This window comes from Pseudorca crassidens, chromosome 8, assembly GCF_039906515.1.
Source record: "Pseudorca crassidens isolate mPseCra1 chromosome 8, mPseCra1.hap1, whole genome shotgun sequence".
In the NCBI taxonomy this organism is placed as follows: Eukaryota; Metazoa; Chordata; class Mammalia; order Artiodactyla; family Delphinidae; genus Pseudorca; species Pseudorca crassidens.
The window spans coordinates 77754982-77778266 of NC_090303.1; the positions used below are offsets into that span (position 1 = coordinate 77754982).

General features: G+C 36.8%; 1 protein-coding gene across 1 annotated transcript in view; it reads left to right on the top strand.

Annotated features, from left to right (window-relative positions):
* The window catches only part of KCND2 (potassium voltage-gated channel subfamily D member 2), a 467201-nt gene extending 444186 nt beyond the window's left edge, over positions 1-23015 (top strand). The window contains exons 2-6 of the mRNA XM_067746823.1: positions 8050-8212; positions 14280-14375; positions 15458-15550; positions 18451-18698; positions 20358-23015. Of these exons, the coding sequence (XP_067602924.1) occupies positions 8050-8212; positions 14280-14375; positions 15458-15550; positions 18451-18698; positions 20358-20535 (778 nt within the window). The 3' untranslated portion in view covers positions 20536-23015. The remainder of the gene's footprint in view (positions 1-8049; positions 8213-14279; positions 14376-15457; positions 15551-18450; positions 18699-20357) is intronic.
* Positions 23016-23285: the final 270 nt, after the last annotated feature.

The following is a 23285-nucleotide window of genomic DNA, read 5'->3' on the forward strand; positions in this document are numbered from 1 at the left end:
CAGTGATATTTCACATTACAGAAATGTACGTATCTTTCTACAGGAAATAGAAAATGCTGTCAGAATTCTGTTCCCTCTTTTTGGAAACACCCTAAACATAGATAATCTATGACATTGGTGAGGTTTTGTCCTGTTCAGCTTTCCAGAGGAATAAGATGCCCAAAATATAGCCTAAATATTGAATGTGTGTAGGCAAAGATAAGGAATCAGTACAGGCAATTTTCTGGAAATAGTTCTCTCTCTCCCTCAGCTTGTGAAAACCAAGAGATGCTGATTTCCAAACTTTCATTTAGGTTTTTATGCCCCCTAGTGGGCATTTGGTATTTCTGCAGTTGTAAAATAATGCTGGGATTTTCACAGCATTTCCTTTGTGCAGTGTGTTCAAACTGTTTATACTGACAAAGTGATATGTCCTTAAATATTCAAACTATACATTTTAAACATTATTTTGACTATTACACTTTCAATAATTTTATAAAAGGTCTGACAACCTTCAGGAAAATGCCTGTGAAGACAGAAACTATCATAGAGTTCCGTGACCCACCTGGATTTTACTCATGAATTCCTTAAGAATCCATGGACTCCTGGCTAGGAACCTCTAATTATGGGAATAAGGGCTTACTCTAGCTGCCCCTTTCATTTAGTAGATGCTAAGATTATTAATGTTGTGAACAGTGGAAAAAGTAAAAACAAAAAATACACTTAAAAAAATTAGTTCAAGGGGCTTCCCTGGTGGCGCAGTGGTTGAGAGTCCGCCTGCCGATGCAGGGGACACGGGTTCGTGCCCCGGTCCGGGAGGATCCCACATGCCGCAGAGCGCCTGGGCCTGTGAGCCATGGCCGCTGAGCCTGCGCGTCCGGAGCCTGTGCTCCGCAACGGGAGAGGCCACAACAATGAGAGGCCCGCGTACCACAAAAAAAAAAAAAAAAAAATTAGCTCAAAATTTGGTTTAGATTTAAAGAAACAGGAGAAGACAGAGAATACTCTAAATAACTATATGTGTTAGATAATCAAAAACAATGGTCAAATTTTCCACACAGCTAGGATAGTATAGTGACTGATCCTGCAGGAAAAGAGGTGGAAACAAAATCAAGGCAGCTTTTTAGGCAAACATTGATTTTACCGTGTCAAAGTAATACCAGGGCCCCTCTGGCAAACAAGTTCTGTACCATAAGCAGGTGTCATATAGCAACACTTTTAAAAAAGCTGTTTGCTATTTGCACACATTGCAGCTACTATAAAAATTATCCATCAAACTGTGATCCTTCTAGAATACTAAGTTGATGGCAGAAAAATTCATGAATAACATAGCTACTGAGACCCTAAGGGGTAGAATTATTAGTTGAGAAGTGATCCAGCTTCCACGTCAGAAGAAATTATTTCTCGGACTTCTCTGACTAGCAGTCAGGTCTAGGAGAAATATTCAAACGCAAAATCAGTAATTAAAACACACATACAAACACACACAACCACACAATCAGCTAAGTGCTTTTACCAGGATGTTATTATACATGTCGCTTACTTTTATCTAATTATTTAATTAGATGTCTTAGTCCATTTGGACTGTTATAACAAAATTTCACAGATTAGGTAGTTTATAAGCAACAAAAATGTATTTCTCAGAGTCCTGGAGGCCAAGAAGTCCAAGGTTATGGCGCCAGCAGATGCTGTGTGGTGGCGGGTGAGGCCCATTTCCTGGTTCACAGACGGCCCTTCTCTGTGTGCCTTCACGTGCCAGAAGGGGCTAGGGAGCTTTGTTGGGTCTCTTTTTACAAAAGCATGAAGCCCGTTCACGAGCGCTCCACCCTCATGACCTAATCATCTCCCAAAGGCCACCCCCCGGACCCCACCGCCTCCTAACATCATCACAGGGGGCATCAGGATTTCAACTTATGAATTGTGTATGGGGTTGAGGGAGCATGTAAACATATCATAATCGTAGCAGATACCTAGTTTTCAAATACTTCTAACCCCAAATCCTGATTTATGTTCCATACAAAGTTGTTGGGTTTTTTTTTAATACTAATGTAGTAGCCGAAATATAGTATTTATTGAACTAGCACCTGCTGGATACAACGTACAGGATGTCCTGGACTTCAGTGCAACTGCACAGAATCCATTCACTCTGTCCCTTATACCTAGCAATTTAAGACTTTTTCATTGTAAAAAAGAAAAAGGGAGAGCAAGAGATTGAATTACAGTAAGCCTCAAGGTTTATTTTCAAATCAGCATTTCCTTCCTGTTATACGAAGATCTTTTCTACCTTTATAATTATTCATAAAATTCCTGGGTTTTGTTTTCTTTCTTGGTATCCATGGGAAATAGTTTCACAGATGGAAAGTCATGCCTTAGCTGGGGAGGTTTGCCTTATATAACATTTCTCCTTTATCCAATGAGCCTACGTTTATACTCTTCAAATAAAAAGAGAAGAAAAAATAGAACTGTGTGAATAGGACTAAGAAGCTAGAAGTATTGTGTTCACACTGTGTTAAAACAGTCAAGGAAATTGTTCTCCATTGGAGATCTAAATGTTTTTAGCCATATGATTTCTGGAGACATGCCAAAAATGGAAAATTTGAGTAGATATTAGTAAAATTTGGTTTACACCATATTATGCTTAAAAATTATTTAGACTTTCTATCCTATTTCAGTATTACTTGATAAATTGGGAAGATGGATAGTTAGATTGATAGATAGATGATATATTCATTCTATCTGATTGTCTGAATTAACCAGATTTACCACTTTTGGGCATTGAATGCATGCCAGAATTCAAGTACTTAGCATGAAACTTTTGGATAATATTAGAGATTAAAATCTTCTAGAATCAACAATTGAAACTCTTCTTGAGAAATTGGTCTTCCACTCAATATGATCTTTAACATATGGCAAAATATGTAATTTTAACCAAGTATTTTGGGGCAGTAAGTACATGTTTAGAATTAACATTTTTATGTGAATGACACCTCCATATTGTACCTTTTAACTGATGTAAGGAGGAAAGGGAGCAATAAACATAAAGTTTGGCAGATGTTCAGGGTGAAAAAGGAGCAGAAAGAAACTGGAGTGACTCTATATGGTGAATGTGGGAGAAAGAAGGAAAAGATAGAAGAGTAGAAGTATGGGGAAAGCTTCCCTTCCATTAACAAAGCTCAAGTCTACTCATTTTTCATTACGTAAAACTAATTGGTAGTTTTTCTTTTATATCACGCTATCCTCTCTACTGTTTTCTTCTAAATTTTAAGAATTCAAGATTTATCTTATTTGACTTTAGACGCCCCTCATACTCTTTGAATCAATTTCATTTAAATATAGAAAAAGATGTCTCTGTGGAAACAAAACCACATCTACGTAACTTTCTAGTGTAACTCTTTTTGGAAAATGGATTTTTGAAGACTTGAGGCATAATATTAAATTCTGAAGAAAACAAGAGTAGCATATATAATACTGCTGGGCTTAGCATAAATTTAAGAATAAGGAGTTGGGAAAAGTGAGGTGTGTTTTTATAGGATAGATAAAAAATAAAATACCAACCGGCAAACGAGTTGCCTAGGATAAGAATAATCATTAAAAGGTGGCGGTACTGTAGGCAATACGTAAACTTCAGAATGATCATGTGGCCACGATAAGTGTCACTTTGCATTATGAAGTTTTCTGTGCTAGGCCTTTCCTCCACTGAATTTCAGAGATATGATTCCTGAGGTCTGTAAGGCTATTTTGCTTCTTACTACGAGTTGGAGTTTGAATACTAGTCAAAAGACCCTTTGTTGAACAAAGGAAAGCACCTGGTTTGCCAGAGAGCTATTTCCCATCCCTAGCAGATTCTGTGCTCAGTTACAAGTTTGCAGGTAAAAATTACCCATTTCGATTCTCAAGGTCATTCCCAAGTGAGAAGAGAGACCAAATGGACAATGTAAGAACAGATACAAATCACACTGAGCATTTTCCATGATTCTCCAACAGAGTCAAATGAATGAAATGTGCTTCAAATATTACAAATATCAACAGCAGTTGAATCTTAATAAGGACAGGGGGCCAAGGAGAAGAGCAGAGAGGGTAGTAGATTCAGTATCAAGGGGTGTATGGAAGGGGGCAGCAGGTGCTCCTTTGCAATCACCCAAGCCTTGGGCTGTCCTTGCATGAGTGATCCCAGGGCAGCCTGGACTACCTTAGTATCCTGCTGGTTCCTCTCCCTTGTACTTTCACCATCTCCCTCAGCTTTGGCTACCATCCTAATTTCCTGTAATGTGTGAAAGATCTGTCTTTCCACCCAAGAGTAGAAAGATGAGAGAGATTCCCACCAATGAGCACTGTACTCTCACTGCCTCTTCCCACCGTAATCATTGCGGTACTGGTCAGTCATCTCAAATGTTCACTTTCTTGATTGTGAAGGAAATCTGGATTACAAAACAAACATGACAAAGGTAAATAACAGATATAACTGTATTTGATGCAGATTAGCATGGCTATATGACATTAAACCACCCCTTTTGTATCTGTTATCTCTTTCCCCTTATGGATCCTTCTAGATGGGAATTTGCTGCCTTTCAGCAAGCTGGTTTATATCCTTACTTTCTCCCCTTTTGTTACAACACGAACGAGATATTTCATTTTACCCATTTTCCCCCCTCTGAGTAATGAGTTCAGTTTCGGCTTTATTCAAATTATAATCTCTGTTTATATTCAAAAAGGATTTACAGTGATTATTTTTCTAGTTGAATTCCAGGCACCTCATCAAAAATTGCTTTCTCAGGGAAACTTGCTTTATCAGTTGGCCCAGAATCCCTTTGACTGAATCCCTCAGAATCTATTTTCTCCCTTCTTCTTTTAGGCGTGGCCTTTCTAAGGGCATGATTACCCCCTCCCTATCACCACCATCACCTGCCATCTGAGTTTACCAATCTCTCTTCTTAAAGTCTTACTGAACTTTGGGTTCAGTTTAGCCCTTAATTTTTTCTAATAATCACAAGTATGCTGACCTTGCCCACTGGATGACATAGTGAGCCTAAAATACAAAAAGTAGTTAATAAATAGTAATTTTTAAAAATCTCTTAGAAAGAGGCAGGAAAAACTATATGATGGATTCATTTAGCTATTTAATTTATTTTAAAAGGTTTACTTTAATTATCGATACATGGACTTAATGCTTATCTTCTCTGGCTATAACAAATAGTTGAGTTTTATTTACTTTCCTTTTTGAGAGACACTTTGTAGATCCTAACTGTTAAACGTTAAAATCAAATCTCCTTTTTGAAAAGCTGTTTTTAAGTATGCATGTACATATGGGGAGTATGTGTGTTATAGATTTCTTCAGAGCTCATGCATAGTCAGTGCAAAAGGAAAGAAGATATTTATAAATTATCGCCGGGCACTCATGAACTGTGGTGAACATGGTAATTGGCTCATGTGCGCAGCATTGTATAAAAAGTTGATCTTCCACTGGCCTATCCTTATGGTAAGAAGGACCTCAAGCCTTTTACACTCACCTTGTAATTTCCTTTAGTTTTGACTGTTTCCTCGCTAACATCATCTTCAGATTATGATTTAGCTTCCCCGATGGACTATGGAAAGAGACCCTGTTTCATGTGGATGCAGCATTCCAGTTCTTGGGTTGTTTTTTTTCTTTTACTGTAAATTAATACTGTCGTTCTGATGCCAGAACCGTGTGGGAATTTTAGTTACAGTGAATTAGCTCAACTGCTGATCAAACACTGACAAGAATGAGTCACTGAGCCTTCAAAGCAGAGGACTAGAGCCTGGAACGGGGTCACAGAATGAAGTGCTAGTCAGTACAACCTGCTGTCACTCTCAGCAGCCTTTCCTGGGCCAATTCTTCTGCAACTTCCATCTCCATATTGACACATAAATGTGTTCCCACAAAAAACAATGTTAATTAGAATGATCGTTTCCTAGCTCACCCTTCAAGATACAGTGTATCCCCAGGTACTGTCAAACTCCCTAAGTCTGGATTCCAGTATCTGTGCCCTGTTTCTAAGGACTAAACTCTCAGTGCGCTGAGCACCCTGGAGCCCTGAAGCAAGCAGGGAGTAGCTGGAGCTCCAGAGGTGCAGCTGGGCAACTTCTGCAATACTATGATCAGAAGATCTCCTTCTTGAAACTAATAGAATGTTATATGTCACTTATATCTCGATTAAAAATGCATATATCAAATCGATATGTTGTCCACCTGAAACTAATATAATGTTATATGTCACTTATATTTCAATAAAAAAAGACCTCCTCCTTGACCCCCTCTCCAGGAATGAACTCTTAGAAGAACTCTATATCAATAAGGTAGAGAAAATATATTCATTTAACTAATATTTATTAAGAACTTGCTTTGTGCTAGTGAGATACAAAATAGAACAGCTCCAGCTTTATCAAGGTTATATTCTCATGTCAGCAGGGCATGTGGGGAGCTAAAGAATAAACACATGAACAAATTAGGAAGTTTCATGTGTTAATAAGTACCATGAAGATAGTCAAATGGGAAGGTGTTATAGAGAAAGACTGGGGGAAAAGAATACCACTAAGGGGAAGATGGCCAGAAAATACCTTCTGGAATGGAGACAATGAAGTCTCAACCTGAATAATGATGATCTAGGGGCTGCACATGTGATAGAAATTCAGATGGCCAGTGTGGCCAGAGGATGGGGAGCCTGGTGGAAGATGGCGTGAAATATAGCCAGAGACTAAAGGATGTAAGCCGGTGGAGACAAGAGTGAGGAGTTTGGATTTATTTTAGTTTCAGGTTTATTAGAAGGTTTAAGCAAAGTAGCAAGAGCCCAATCTCCATTTTAAAAACTATAACTCTGGCTGTTATATTGGTATGAATTCTAACGAGGTAAATGTAGAAACGAAAGTTCAAGTAAGAAGCAATATCCATGGCTCTGGGAAGCGATGATGATGGGTTAGATTATTGTAAGATGGAGGTTGAGGAAAGAAACCCGGATGGAATATAGTTTGGTTTGGTCAGAGGCAGCAAGACTAGCTGAGAAATGAGATGCAGGGACGAAAGATGGGTGGCTCTTTCTGTGTTGATATATGAGCAACTGGGTGGTTTGTGGTTCCGTTTAATTAGAGGTGGTAGACGATGAGAGGAACAGATTTGAGGGGGCTGGAGGAAGCTAGGGAAATAAGAGTTCCTTTTTGGCTAATTTAAGTCTTAATTGGTTCTTAAACATCTAGCGGTAGGAATAATCAGAGCAGAACCCACTGTCTGATTTTCAAGATAGACATCAGGGTGTCGATGTAAATTAGTGTATCCGCAGCATGTAGATAGTTCTAAGCTATGGGACTGGATAAAATCACATAGGGAGAGGGTTTATACGGAGAAGATAAGAGGCTGAGACCTAAATTACTCCAACATTTAGAAATCAGATAAGGGAAAGGAGCCAGAAAAGAAGATGGAGAAGAAGCAACCAATGAGGTAGAAGGCCACTAAGGAAATTTGCTAACGTTGAAGCCAACAGAAAGTATTTTAAGGAGAGAGAAAACCAATCAAATACAAATAAGAGATTGAGTAAGATCATCATGGCGAAATGGCCATTGGATTTCACAAGTGAAGGTTAATGGGACCTTGGAAAGTTCACTTTTTTAAGATATTATATCTGATGACAGGAATGTGATGTACCACTTTTTCTATTTAAATTTCATAACCAGTCCAATGTTGAAAAAAATTAAGTGGAAAAGAGTGTTATCTAGACTATAACATTCAGCATGGAAATGTTGACTATAAGTAAATGTAAAGAAAAGTGTCATGTGATATAAAGGACAAATTAAACAGTTCTCATTACATCATCTGGCTTAAAATATTTTCCAGTCAAAGCAATTTGTAAATGTTAGAGTCAGTTTCTGCAAAGTTGAAAGGTAATTTTTATACTCAGATATTCCTAATGTCTAGTTTATTGAAGTCTTAAGCCATGTATATTTTAGCCATGAAGTAGAGATACATTGGTCCAAAAAATCGTTTGAGTTAAAGCTGAAAACTATTTGTAGCAGATAGAAATAACTTTCTATGACTTAATATATTTTTTTCTCTAACCCAAGGTATGGTGACATGGTACCAAAAACCATAGCAGGGAAGATTTTCGGATCCATCTGTTCGCTGAGCGGGGTCTTGGTCATTGCTCTGCCTGTCCCAGTGATTGTATCCAACTTCAGTCGAATCTACCACCAAAATCAACGAGCAGACAAACGGAGGGCACAAAAGGTGTGTATTCAGTTCTGTGCAACCACGATTTAGTGTCTCCCATTTTGTATAGTAAGCTTTAAAATCCCCTACTGGCTATTCAGTGTTCTGGATTTGGTCGATAGTTGCATCAGTCAGCACAAGCTAAATCATACTATAGTAAAAAAGAACCTTCATATCTTAGTGGCTTAAAGCAACAAGGAGTATTTCTTCATCATGCTACAGATTGGTCTGGTGATAGAAACTCCATCTTGACAATGTGCATCTCTAGTCATTCAAGCAGGGTGTAAAAGGACACGATGAATCACACACTGACTCCTCAAACCTCCTCCTGGAAGTGGGCCAAATCACTTCCATCTCTACTGCCTTAACCAAAGTAAGTCACATAGCCGTGTGTAACTTCAAAACAGGCAGGGAAAGACAATCCTCCTGTGCAACCAGAGACAAAAGGAAAGAAATATTTGGTGAACAGCACTAATGATAGTAGTAAAACCAAAGAGAGATTCTTGGCAAATTTTATGAGAATCAGATTTCTTGATCTGATTCATCTAGTCTCTGTCCATCAGGGATCAAGCTGCTTCCAGTAGACAGGGGCTATTAAAGGGCACCGAAATAGGTCTCGGATGTCCAACATAGTTGACACAGGAAGTAGGAGAAATTTGATCATTAGTAGCTGAGTTTTATTTTGGGCCCAGCAGTTTACTGTTTCTCTGAACTTCACATCAATGAACTGATTTCAGAGTAAACAGGTTGCATACTCCTTTGTGAAAGCAGGAAAACAATACCTACATCACAATAAGATTAAGATTATATGTAAATGTATATAAATGTATATAAGCATATCATAATATTAACAAGATTTAACATTTACTGGTGGCTTCCTATGTGCCAGGTATTGGTTTGATGTTTTTTTTTTAACAATTTATATAGTCTTCTCAACAAGTCTAGAAGTTAGTTACCATTATTATTCCTATTTCGTAGATGAGAATTCTAAACTACCCAGGATTTGAGAAATTCTAAGGTTGCATACCTAAAAAATTGGAGAACTCTCACTCAGTCCAAGGGATCTGGCTTCCAGGTTCATACACTTGAACACTAAGATAGATGCCTCTCAGAAAAACTGAGTACAAGAGGGAGGGGATATGGGGAAATATGTACATGTATAGCTGATTCACTTTGTTATACAGCAGAAACGAACACACCATTGTAAAGCAATTATACTCCAATAAAGATGTTAAAAAAAAGAAAAACTGACTAAATGTTAGCACACTTCCCCTCCCCATTCTTTGTCAAAATAATCACCTTGAGAGTCAGGGCCCTTGTTACTTAAAAATAATTATGGAAATCTCTTTTATAGTTTCCTTGAGGCTATGGTGCTAGATTTCCAGGATTCTTCATGGATACTGTATCATGTCCTTTAAGAATAGATTTATTTTTTTAATATCAAAAAAACCTTTCATAACCATGACTAAAGTGGATGTACAGTATTGGCTATAACTCTAAAATATCATGAGAGATTTTGGTGCAGTTCATAACTGGCTTTGTAGGTAGTTCTAGGACAGGATTTTAAACGTGCTTTCGAACAATGTGATCTCTTTAGTAAAGCAAAAAGTATGCTTTATACTTCATACAGTATAAAATATAAAACCTCGTAAAGTATCTCTTGGGGAAGTTCAGGTTAACCAACGTGGTCACACAGCATGTTGTCCAGAGAATTTGTTGACATCCATTGTCAGAGGTCTGCTTCCTTTAGCAAAGAATCACTCTTTTAGCCTTGTAGTTTCTTGCTTTATGGAATCCCCCATTTTTGGACAGGTATCAAGCCTTTAACGAATTATTATAGAGAATAGTAATAAATAAAACTGATAATCCAATAAACAAGGCACCCTCTGGGCAGTTGTAGTCTCAGGCAGGGCACACTTTCACAAGCAGAGATGGAGGAATTTTGGCCACAGTTGGCCTCCATCAGGGCTTGTCATGTACCACAGCTGTGGCTCTGCCCACACACTACAGTCTCTCTACTGGGTACACACAAGTGCATCGTTTAAAAATAACAGAAATCCTACAAAAAGCATAGCTCTCCAGCATCCATCCATCTCCAGTCTAGAAACAACTTCTTTAATATAGCCACCTATCGTTCATTTTCTCAATGCCAAAAAAAAAAAAGAGCTACCTGCATGAAAACTGTTCAAAGTACAAATCTGATTTTCAAATAAACCAGTCTTCAAAATATCTGTTCTTTTTTTAAATTTTGTCATCTGAAACAAGCAAATCAATATAGAAAATCTTAGAATGTTTTAGAAGCTTTTTTATCTAAATAAATTTAGAATGTAAAAATAAATAAATATGATATTTTAAAGTACACTAAATTGAAAAGCATGATTTATGAATTTTTTATCTTTAAAGTATCTCCTGTATTCTAAGTTTCTGCCATAATGCAATGAATTTTAATATTGTGACTACTAGTATATAGAAAGTCAAATATAATAACCTAATGTGATATGTCCAGTAAATAGTCTGTGACCAAAAACTGAACATAGTCATCTAAGAAAGAAAGGTGGATATGGAAATAAATAAGTTACTTACCAAGGGATATTTTCTATTTTCCTTCCCAAGAAATTTTTTAAAAAACCATAAACATTCGTTAGGCTAAGATAGTTTTGATTTATCTGGAACTGGGTGATTTGACAAATATCAGAGTTATGCAAAAATAACCAGCTGATTCAGTCAAGCAAGATGTCCATTCAGTAAAAGTGTCAGTCAAGCTGAATAATAAATGTTACAAAATGCTTTTTTAGACCAGAATTGTTTATGTTTAGTCCCATTGACAGCACCAAGCTCAAGCAAAACCTTATACACAATTAAAATAAGATAGTCTTGCATATCTGCATTTGCTCTTTTCAATTAAAATAGCAAGTGTTCAGTATCTGAAGAAAAATCCTCTTCTACACATGCGCGCGCACACACACACACACACACACACACACACACACACACACCCCCAGACTATAATGGCAGAATGTGGAGACATTCGGTCTCTTTTCTTACTCTCTTCAAATTTCTGAATCTTATGTCCTGAGTCCTGCATTCTCAATGTAACTTCCCCTTGACAGACCAACTCATAGGCATTTCTCTCTTCCTCCCAAATCCTACGTCACTTGCTATCTCTATTCTCTACTTGGCAATTCTGTTTGACTTTATTTTGACTTTTATCTTTTTATGAGTATTATCTTCTTAGCCAAAGCTTAATATATCTTGAGAGCATTACCGTGTCTTGCATTTTAGTGCCTTATACTTATTTCCATTTTTTAATCTACTATTTCTGGTATTCTGGTTGAAGGCCAGCATTCAGCAGACATTTGGCATGGTGTACCACAAGACCAAGTAAACCAATTAAGTCATATAGTACTGTAGTAAAATGAAAGAAAAGTCGTGGATGAAACTGAGATGGGAGGTTCTTTTTCTAACACAGTACATGACTTAGCTAAATAGCTATTCTGTCTCTAAAACAACTGTTTCTTTTTCCCTAAACTTAGAACTACTTCTGTGGTAGTGGTTGCCATAATATGTAGGTTTTCCATTATGGAAAATATGTCATTTTCCTTTGTTGGACAGTATTTTTGGGTAATGTACATGTTTCATTTATGAAAGAAAGTAATATTTCCTAATACTGAGGCTAAATGCTTGGAGAATGACATAGGTGAGACTAGTAACTATGATATAGGCAATATAATTGCATGCAGTGGTTGCAAAAAAAAAAAGAAAGAAAGAGGAGGGGAAGGTTGAGGGAGGAAGGGAACCAAAAAAGGCAAATATATATTTGCTGGAACATTGAATGTTCCAGGAGCCCAGTGAGACTTTAGGACTGAAGTTTCAACAATACCCCTTTCTGGAAACCAAATGTATATTTATATTACTTATTTCTGAATTATTACGTCAATTCTAAGTCATTTCCAAATGTGCTTGTCACTTCCCGTTGTTTTATTGAGTCTGTTCTGAAATCCTGGCTGCACCATACAGCTTGAAGTTAAGCATTTTCTACCTTCCAACTTCATTCTCTAGTACTATCTCAGTATTTTGAGTCATCTAAACACTATCGTGCCAACCAAGAGTGAAACTTGTCTATTTTTCCCGTCACTTATAACTATGATCTATGTACAGTTTTATTTTAACCTGGAATCAGCACACACGAAGAAGAAATTCACAGAGGAAGAGAGAAGGGATGGGGTTGAAGCCAGATGATATCTTAATGCTATTCTGCGAGCTTCCAACATCTCGGTGCTGCTGTCAAATGCTGTGGGTGTGGGTAAAAGGGCACCTTGGTACAACTGTGGAGGGAAGTTTGGTAAAACCTATCAAACAAAACAAACACACACACCCTTAGATCCAGGAATAATGCTGCTTCTAGAAATTTGTCTGCAGATCGGCTCATCATGATGTTCCAAGCAGGCAACATTTCTTATATTAGCAAAAAATGCCTTAAAAGTTAATTGTGGTTGGCCTGCTAGCTAAATGATGCTTCTCATTCGTACAGTGGCATATTACACAACCATAAATAAATGAGGTGGCTTTATGTAGATATGGGAGGAGTCCCACTTGTACTAAATGAAAACAGCTGAGTGCAGAAGAGTGTGCAGCATAGTCTCCCGAGTAAAAATGTATGCGTAGGGCTTCCCTGGTGGCGCAGTGGTTGGGAGTCCGCCTGCCGACGCAGGGGACGCGGGTTCGTGCCCCGGTCCGGGAAGATCCCACATGCCGCGGAGCGGCTGGGCCCGTGAGCCGTGGCCGCTGAGCCTGCGCGTCCGGAGCCTGTGCTCCGCAACGGGAGAGGCCACAACAGTGAGAGGCCCGCATACCGCAAAAAAAAAAAAAAAAAAAATGTATGCGTATATACATAGGAATATATATTTGCTTTTATATGTCTAGAATATTTCTGGTAAGATTCTCTAGAAATATTGCCAGTGGTTGACTCTGAAGAACAGGAGTAGGTAAGTCCAGAGAGACTTACTTGTTTTTCATGTACTATTGTAGTCTCAAAATTTTTGTCATATGTATATATTCATTCTCCATTTAAAAAATCTAGATAATTAAAATTGTTTTATTAAAAAGAAGATTCCAGGGCTAGAGACTGAGATAGTCTTCCTCAGGGTTGTTTAGAAAGGGAAAAGACGGAGTCATTACAAGTAAGTTCTTACCCAAGCCACTCCAGTTTCTTCCTTACATACACTCGTTATATGTGTCACACGAAAAGAATGGTCACCAAAATAGTGCTTCCCAGGAAATGAAAACCAGACTCATACCATGAGAGTCTGGGGCAGATATACAACAGCAGTTTTAAAGTAGAACAGAATATCAGAAGTCCAACCAGTAGACAAAGTGGATAAATTTAGGGTAGTGGTAAATTTTTTTGTTTTTTAGAGAGCCCATGTTGTACAGCGTCTACACTGGTCAATTTAACAAAAGAATTGCAAAAACAGAATTTGATATTTGAGGATGCAGATACAACTGAATAGTTTTCTTTAAAGGAAGGACTGAAGGAAGGGAGAGAGGAAGGAAGGAAGGAGAGCGGGAGGGAGGCAGGTAAGAAATAGAGAGGAGAGGGGAGGGGCGGGGTAGGGAAGAGAGAAGGAAAGAAAAAAAAGAAAGGCAGTAGCTTCCTGGAACTTAGTTACTAAATTTAAAAGAACATTAGTTTAAATGAAAAGAAGTTGGCTGTTGGTTTGCTGGGTCTTCATTTCATTAAGTTACTCAGATTGGGATAAGTGAAAATAGAAGCCGTACTGCTATTTTTCTCTTGATACAATTGACAGAAACAACACTGAAATAACGTGATCTTAGTGTAAAGACTTAATTACAATTCTTAAACGTATAACCCAACTCCGAAGTAGTTCATCCATCTCACTGATAAACGTTAACTAAAATAAAGCACTTCAATGGTGAAAGTTTACTCTTCAGTAGTTACATGTGAGAAGCTGGCATGCTTTTAAAAATATGTGTGCCGACAGTAGGATTATGTAAGAATGCACTCAGTGCTTTAAGAAATCCAGTCATAGATCTTAATAGGACATTGCTTCTTCTTCTCTTACAGAAAGCCAGACTGGCCAGGATCCGGGCAGCTAAAAGCGGAAGTGCAAACGCTTACATGCAGAGCAAACGGAATGGCTTACTCAGTAACCAACTGCAGGTACGAGTCAAGCATTTCGTTTCCTTTAATGTTCAAATTATTGGTGCAATATTGATTTAGTTCTACTAAACCATATAATTTTATTGTGGGTAGTTGCGAAAATGGCTATGAAACAACAAAGGTGTCATCTTTTAATAACCTCACCCTGTACCATCTTTTCTCTTTTTTTTTTAAGAGGAAAGAAATGTGTCTTTACTAGAACTATCCACGAAAATTGTTTTCTAACAATGGCATCCCAGGCGGAATACAATGACTGTGTATGTTTAGTATACAGATTATGGTTTATAATACCATATTTGCACAAAAACAAACCAGGACTCCTTGGATATATAGCCAATTCCATGCCTGTCGCCCTGGACCTTACTGGCTGGAGGCTAGAAGCTGGGCTATGAAATATTGCCAGTGAATCATGATTCCCATTCATGGTCGGGCAATATTTCTGCACTATCTCACAGAAACTTGGGAAAAGTCAAAAATTCTCAACGACTCAAATACCTAGGTTGGTTTTTTTTTAATTTCAAAATTATGTACGCTCCTTAAAGTTCATTTGAGTGGCGATGCGACGGCGGGAGAGTTGACATCTGTCTTGTTTTACTTCTTACTGAAGAGGGAACACCATTCTGTGTTATAAAGTTCACATGGTATGAAATATAATTTGAGAAACTTTACTTTTACCTCAAAACTCTCTTTTAATTTTTAGGATTCCAATCATCTTTACTAACATAATAGCTTTTGTGTACGTAAGCATGAAGGTGGTTTCAGGATTATCTAAGTACTAGATTAAATATTATTATCCCAGGCTTTCAAAGGTAGCTGGGAGATGAATGAGTAAAAGAAAATTAAATTTTCAACTCATGGAGGCAAGTCTAAAAGGCCAGACCGCTAATTTGATGAAAACGTAAATGTTGATTATCAAACTCAAAAGCAACTCTACATTTGATCCATTTTAGTTAAAAAAATAAATAAAATGCTGCCATTTAATCTCAGGAAATAGGCCAGATCTCTCTGTGGAAATATGTGGCTGAGGTTCTCATTGTTTGCAAATAAAATAGAAAACCCTTCTGTCTTCTCCCTGTTAACAGTCCTCTGAGGATGAGCAAGCCTTTGTTAGTAAATCCGGCTCCAGCTTTGAAACCCAGCACCACCACCTGCTTCACTGCCTGGAAAAAACCACGGTAAGGAAAAGGCAGGACTGGCTGCCCCTGCAACTCAGACAGTAATCCCATTGGTTTTTGTGAATATTCAATGCATCCAAGCACAATTTCCCCATCTGCATTACTGCAAAATATACTAAAAACCAAAAAAATCCACAGTAATTGAACTTACTTTGAAAGACTGTAGTGACATTTCAACTTAGAAAGTATTTTAGAGACTTATTAACATGTTTTTATCCTTAGTGGTAATCTTAACCCTAGGCTAAAATATCAGTTTAATGCAGATGGAAAGCTGTCTTCCAATAGCTGACTGCAAGTCCTATAGAATATCTTCTCCTGATTCTTAAAATGCTGATTAAACAGAAATAAAAATAATGAAGTTTAAGTGTTCCTGACATCTGGATAAAGGGGATAGCAATAGTAATAACAAAATAGAGAATAAGTGAATATAAGCATTTCTTTCATTCACAGGTATAATAAACAGAGATTGATCATAAAAACTATCTGTTCTCATAAGAAAATGACGCAGTTAATTACTGGCATACCCCTTGGGGCTGAGGATTCAGTCTGCATTTCTCCACTTGTAGGCTCCCAGTTGGACCGCCTCTTTAACAAAGGCATCTGTTTTCTAGCTAGCTTGTCAAAAGGGATCACAGTCTGTGACCACAGAGCAGAATAAAACTTTCACCGTATTTGAATCAAGTCTGCTTGTTCACTCACCAGAGACACATATTTGTATTCTCAATTCTGCCATACTGTCCATCCACTTATTCATATACTTCTATAGTCTTTCAACCAACGTGTATTACTTGTCTATTATGTGCCAGACAGTGAGCCAGACCCAAGATACACCGTGAAGTCAGGTATGGCCTCTGCCCCCCTTGAGCCTGCAGGTTTGGGACCAAACATGGATGTTACTGGAGAAGGACAACTAGCAGGGGAAGCAAAAATGGGGCCCCAGTGGACTGGGGGCAAAGAGAGTGGAGCCAGAGGGTACCAGATCAGGCAAAGCTTCCTGGTGGAACTTGAGTTAAGAACCACAGGACCATTATGAGTTAGTTAGGCAAAGAAATGAAGGGGCTAAAGGTTGATGTAAGCACCTGAGGAAGACTGGAACTTGGCCTAAGAGGAAGTAAAAGAACTTGAGGGTGGTCAGAGGAAACAGGGTACCATGGCACAAGTAGAGCAGGAGAGGAAGGCAGTGGCCAGATAACCTTGTGTTTTGGAGGCACGTAAAGAATTTTGATTTATCTCGTAATAAATGGAAAATTATTTGAGGGCTTGAAACAGATTATATTAGTATCTTAAATAAAGATTTATACTTTATTAGGATAACTCTTTGAAAGTTAAATGATAACAATAATCAAATGTATGTATCCCTGTCTTTTTCTTTCTATTTCCATTTTTTGACTATTTTACCTTTTAGGGCTTTTTTAATCAAAAATTATTCAATACTAATTAATATAGTTTAAATTGAGCTACCTACAAAAATATACCTTAACCAGCCACAGAATGACTTCTTCCCTTTCAATCACTGATGAGATAAATTAGAATGTCACGCCTTATGACTTGTATTATGTATGTGAAATGTGCATTGTAATAGAAGAAAACAGATTGTGACTCCTTTGTGAGCTGTATTTTTTTCTATAAAATTTAATATTTAACATGAAATTCTGTCTCAGCTGATCATATTATCCTCTGGACTCTAAACAGAATGTTAAACTTCATTTACTTCAAAATGCTTGTCTCAGCAAAGAAATGGCAAAATGAGTAACTAAAACAATATTTTTCCTATTAGCCAGTAAATTCCTTCAGTTGTTTTACTAATATTTTAGGATGAGAGATGATTAAGTGAAATTTGGCATGGACAAAGCCTTCTATTATAAGGCTATTCCCACCCACACAAAGAAAAAAAAAAGTAATTGAAGATATTCTCAGTAGTTCAGACCAAAAATGTTTTCCCTTATGTTTCTGAGGTAAAAGTATGGCATAGGCAATTTAGGAAGCAATTCTTTATTAAATATTTTAAAAGCAGATTTTACACTGTGTTTCACTAAGGCGTGGTATGTGAGATGATGTCCATCACTGTTGGCTTCTGGGTTAGAGGAACATAGACAGAGATCATGGGCCCAGCCAGTGATGTATCACAAAGATAAGAATGGAGACCTCAAAAGTTCAGTGCTAACCCCTTCTGGGTCAAATATAAAGTGATGCATTCTGATAAATTTATTTTACTTATTGAATAAGTCTTATTTTACTTACTTCATAAGTCATATTTTTCTATATACTGGGAATTTTAGAGGAGCATCTAAAGGAATGGGAATTGTCTTAGTTATCTCATTTTCTAATTAAAAAATATTTTCAATCCCATGTGAAAATATTTGCTAATATATAACAGACAATCTAACTTGGAACATGCTATTAAAATAGTCTCTTTCTCATAACTTCAGTCTGTCAATTTGTTTAAAAATAAAGTACATGTGAATTTACACATTCCCCACGGGTATTATCTATATTCATTTTTGAGGGTTTCTAATATTTAGTTGATAACTTCCAGATTTTATATTTAACTTAATAAATGATATTTCAAGGTAAAGTTAGTCTATAAACGGATACTAAATCAGTCTGTGTATATCAATCTCAGGGTCTAACTAGAGAGATATTACTTTCACACAAAGGCCAACAAGAAGCTTTGATATTCTAATTATCATGAAAATGATATTTTTTTTACCCATAAGATAATGTAAATGTACGTGGGCATATTTCATTTCTAAAAAGAAAACTATTCAAATCTTTTTTTCAGAGGTAAAATGTGATAATACTGTAAGTCAACCATACTTCAGGAAAAACAATAAATACATTTTTTTAAGTTAAAAATGTGTTCCTGTGCTCTCTTCACATTTCTTACCACTATGGAACAGAATCACGAGTTTGTGGATGAACAAGTCTTTGAAGAAAGCTGCATGGAAGTTGCAACAGTTAATCGTCCTTCAAGTCACAGTCCCTCTGTCTCTTCACAACAAGGCATCACCAGCACTTGCTGTTCAAGACGACACAAAAAAACTTTCCGCATTCCAAACGCCAACATATCAGGAAGCCACCGAGGCAGTGTGCAAGAACTCAGCACGATTCAGATTAGATGTGTGGAGAGAACCCCGCTATCTAACAGGTACCTGAGATTAATCTGTATGCGTTAACACACCTGTGCTGCTTCTCGGAGCACATCTCCACCTACTGTCATGTTGCCACCTCTGTGGCAATTAAATCCTAGTTCCTCGGGTCTAGAATGAAACAAAACTGGTCTGAAACAAGTAGGAAAATTAAGCTACTGTAATATTCACTAAGAGTCAAAGGTGTAGCTGAGTCAGTACTAAAAGAATAGAAAGAAGATAAGAAGGTCAGGCACACACAAATGTATTTGTACCTCTTCAACCTCACAACTTTTTCTTGAGCAGATACCTCTACACTCAGGAGTCCCCTAAGTCAACACACATGGCCTGAAATGATAGTCAACACAAGCAAAAGAGACAAATTAAATTGACATTGATATGATTGAAAGGTATTCAACAGCACCCAAAAATATTCAACATAGTTAATGTCACAGTGAAAAATAAAACTATGCCCAAAGGAATCTTTTGAATCAGTATACAATTTTGATCATAAAGGTATTTGGGGCCTCAACAAACACAAAACTCAATCCAATATCAAAAAAAGATAAGCAAAATGCTGAAATTGTTTACCTCTGGTGAGTTTGTGGACCATTTAAGTGAAATTTTTCTATTGGTATTTTCCCTTTGCTTCTGTTTACGTGCTACTTGTTTTGACCAAAATCATACATGTGTAATAATAAGTATCAATAGTACATTTCAACTGATAAATCATTATAAAGATCAATTTCTGTCCAACGAATTTTCCTTTGTTCTTCAAATTAAAAAGCTCATCTTTTCAGATTAACAATCTATTAATTCAGTGCTACTTCTTTGTTGGCATCCAACAGTCTTTGTGGAAAAAAATCAGATGTCTCTGGGATTAAATGGAATATTATTATTCCATTATTATTTCATTGCTCCAATATTAAATGTTGGAGCAATGAAAGATTTCTGTCTCTAAGATATTCTACCTGTATCTTGTTTTACATTTATTCCAAAACAAAGTAGAGAATGAAGAAGTGTTTATAAAGAAAATCTTAGGACAAACATTTTAATTAAGTTTTCTATGGAAAAAAAAGTAGTTTAAAGCTCCTATGTCTACCCTCCTTACTCCTACCCTCTTTCCCCCTCCCTACACAGAGTATATAACTCATGCAAGAATACCACTTGGGAAAATGTTTAAGTATTAGTAATGACTAACTTGAGTTCTTAATATTTGGCTGTCACTAAGTTGAGAGCCTTAAGGGCCTCATATATCCCATAGAGACAAGGTAGTAAAGAGATTCTGTGGGCAAAAGAATTGAGGTTTATCCACAGGGTATGTCCCTTTCATGATGGTATCTCAAACCTCTCAGAGGTCCTGTCTTAAAGAAAACTATTTTACTTTGCTCAACTTAGGCTTTCCAAAACTCACCTGCTCTGCATTTTTGTAGAAAACACTTTGAGAAACACTGATTGAACCAAATTCAGCTGGCTTTTAGACATTTGTTCGATGCTAATGCCCTAATGTTCACGTTAATTTATCTTAAGGTTTGGTGTTTCATTTTTTTTAATCTTGGTGATTGTTCTTAGCCATTTAAAATGTTACTTATAAACATGAAAACATGTATTCCTCCGTTATTGGAAAGAAGATTTTAAGTAAACAACTCACTTTCTTAAATCTGTGTTTTCCTCATCAGCCGATCCAGTTTAAATGCCAAAATGGAAGAGTGTGTTAAACTAAACTGTGAACAACCTTATGTGACTACAGCAATAATAAGCATCCCAACACCTCCAGTAACCACCCCCGAAGGAGATGACAGGCCAGAGTCTCCTGAGTACTCAGGAGGCAACATTGTCAGAGTGTCTGCTCTCTAAGACAATTGGAATCAGGTCCAAGAGAATTTGAGCCCTGGCTGTGGAAAGAATCCCAACGTGGAAGAAAGAAGAAACAATAAACGTTTCGCAGATGAAAACGACAAAGCAAGGACGTTGGTAGTGAAACAAAGACAAAGTTTCCAAACTTGAAGATGGAAATAAAACCACCAAAAGGCATTTCTAGATGGAGTCTAACCTGTCAAACTGAGAAATAGTCTGTGGCCCTTTGACTTTGTGAATGAGCACAATGAAATGCCGCCTATTGATGCTTCTTATGACCAGAACTCTTTTTTAATAAAATAAATAAAATAAATCTTTGAACATAATGTTCCAGTTGAATGCAAAACAAAAAAATACGGAAAACATTTTGATAAAAATTTTTCCTGTTAAAACCATGAACATTGGCTATGATGAAGCTTATTATTACACATTAAAAAAAAAAAAAACCTCATACAACACGTTTGTATTGACTGAAGGAAACCATCATAATGCATGCTAGAATTCTTTGGAGCCGTGATCTCAGTTTCCTTACGTTGTCTTCAGGATCGGCATGATAAACTATACTTGTAGAAAGAGGGAATTTCTGTGTACTTACAACAAGCTGATCGTTCATGTTCCATGGTGGGCTGTGCAAATAAACTCCTTTTAGAACTGCAGTATTTCTCATGGGGATGCTCACTAGTAAATCTGAAGTGTTCAGATAGTTCAGTATTAATTATTGTTTTACCTTGCACCTAGATACTGTTACAACTGCAATAATTCATTGTACACCTGTTGTATCAGGAATCAGGATTTTCTGTTGTTGTATTTCCAGATCTTCTTAGATACAGTAAGAGCCACATTCCATAGAAAAACTTCTCGTGTCGCCAGGTTTTAGATAACTTTTTAATCCAAAACCCTTGTGCCGTAAATGTTTTTCTGTAATATTCTTTGGTCCACTGTATTCCTGTGACAGTGCATTATTTGTTCCTGTATTTCTATAGCACCTTTCTATTGGATTTATCATCATCAGCTGGACTAATGTTTTGTAGTTCAAAGGACTTTCCTACTTTTGTATTCTCCAACAAGTTATCTTATAAGTAGATTATCATCATCGTCAATCCCCTTGTCAAAAATCAGGAAAAAAAGGAGTTGACATCTATGAATTATCTCTAACCTTTTTGCTGTTATGGAAAAGCCCAGATACTGGATATATCATTGTATGTTTCATGAAAAGAATTGGCTGGGATTAGCATCACAGGATCAGTGATCCCAGAACCTCACTTGATGTATTATTTATTTTGCTTTAGATCTCGAATACATTTTGAGAATAACTAGCGTGAATTGAAATGCAGAGATAAACTGGAGTGCTTTATGCAGCAATATTTGTTGAAAGCATGCTTTCTACGCCACTGGGGAAGGCAGCACAGATTTGTCTCAGAAAGGTTCCTGCATATTGCAAGGAGCAATTTTCTCCTCTAAATCAGGAGGACGGGAGTTTGATGATGCAAAATTGAGCTCTATGTACATTTAACTGAAAAGTCTTGATATCTTTTCACCTTTAAAATATATCAGCAGACATGTCTGCACGTGACAGTGTAAAAAAGTTTTATGTCCAGTGAAAAGTTTTGTTCATTCCAAACCACCACTGTAAGGAATAAGTTTAGCTTCAATACATGGAAAGAGTTAATAATTATCCCTCTACTATAGAGATTTTAAAATGCTTATCATAATTTATCATAAAGAGGAAATAATCCAACCATTTTCAAGTAAAGCCAGAAATTCTTGCTTCCCCTTTCTAGACTAGCTTCCAGAACAATGCTCTGCACACAGTAGATTTATAAACACTTGCTGAGTGAAAGTCAGATAAACTCTGCTATCTCACGGGAAGAACTGGCTTTATTCCTAGTATGTCTTTTTAAAGGTTACTAATCTTCCTGAAGCGTGAATATTAATAATTATATTAACACCTGCCTCATGTCACTTTATGCTTCTAGAGCAAATATATAGTGAAACTTCTTTGATGGTATTTGTTGAAAAGCTTTTTAAAAAGTAGGCTAAAGAAAACTCAATCAGGAATACTTAGGTCTTTTGATTCCCAAGGAAAAGTTCTATTTTCATGTTCTTAATATTACATTTAAAAATGCAGTTAGATTATTTCTGTTGCAATTCTGCCTCCTTTTCAACTTATCATTTATCCAAAACTATTAATTTCTTTAGACTTTCAGAAAAGAAAAAAATTTTTTGGTGTTTTAGGTGATTTAAAAATATACTGTGTTGGTGGTGAATGACTATTGATGACTGTGTTAAGTGCATCTGTATTGTAAGTGAAATGTAATTATTTCTGTGTGCCATATGGAGTAACCAAGGTCATTGTTTTTGACAATTTTGTTTGAAATTCGTGTATCTTATTTCAAAGGATAGCATAATATCTGCATTATGCTGGAAAAAATAGACCTTTGGAAAATACTTAAATAAAACATGTGCATGCTTGAACAGGACATGGTTGACTGTTGCCCTGTTTTTTGTAGACTTCCTTCCTTTCCAAAATCTAGGGTGTACTACACTCTTCATACATATTTTGGAGAAGCCTGTAACATGGACAAACTCAAAGAACCCATCGATCGTGTGTGACACAAATCTACTCTAAATGGTGGAGATAATAATTTTCTGCCAACAATGGGAATTTAGGCAGAGACTTCAATAGAGAAGTTAATATCATTTAAAGATAAAAGAGTGCCACTGCTTTAAATAGTCATTTTTGGAAATAT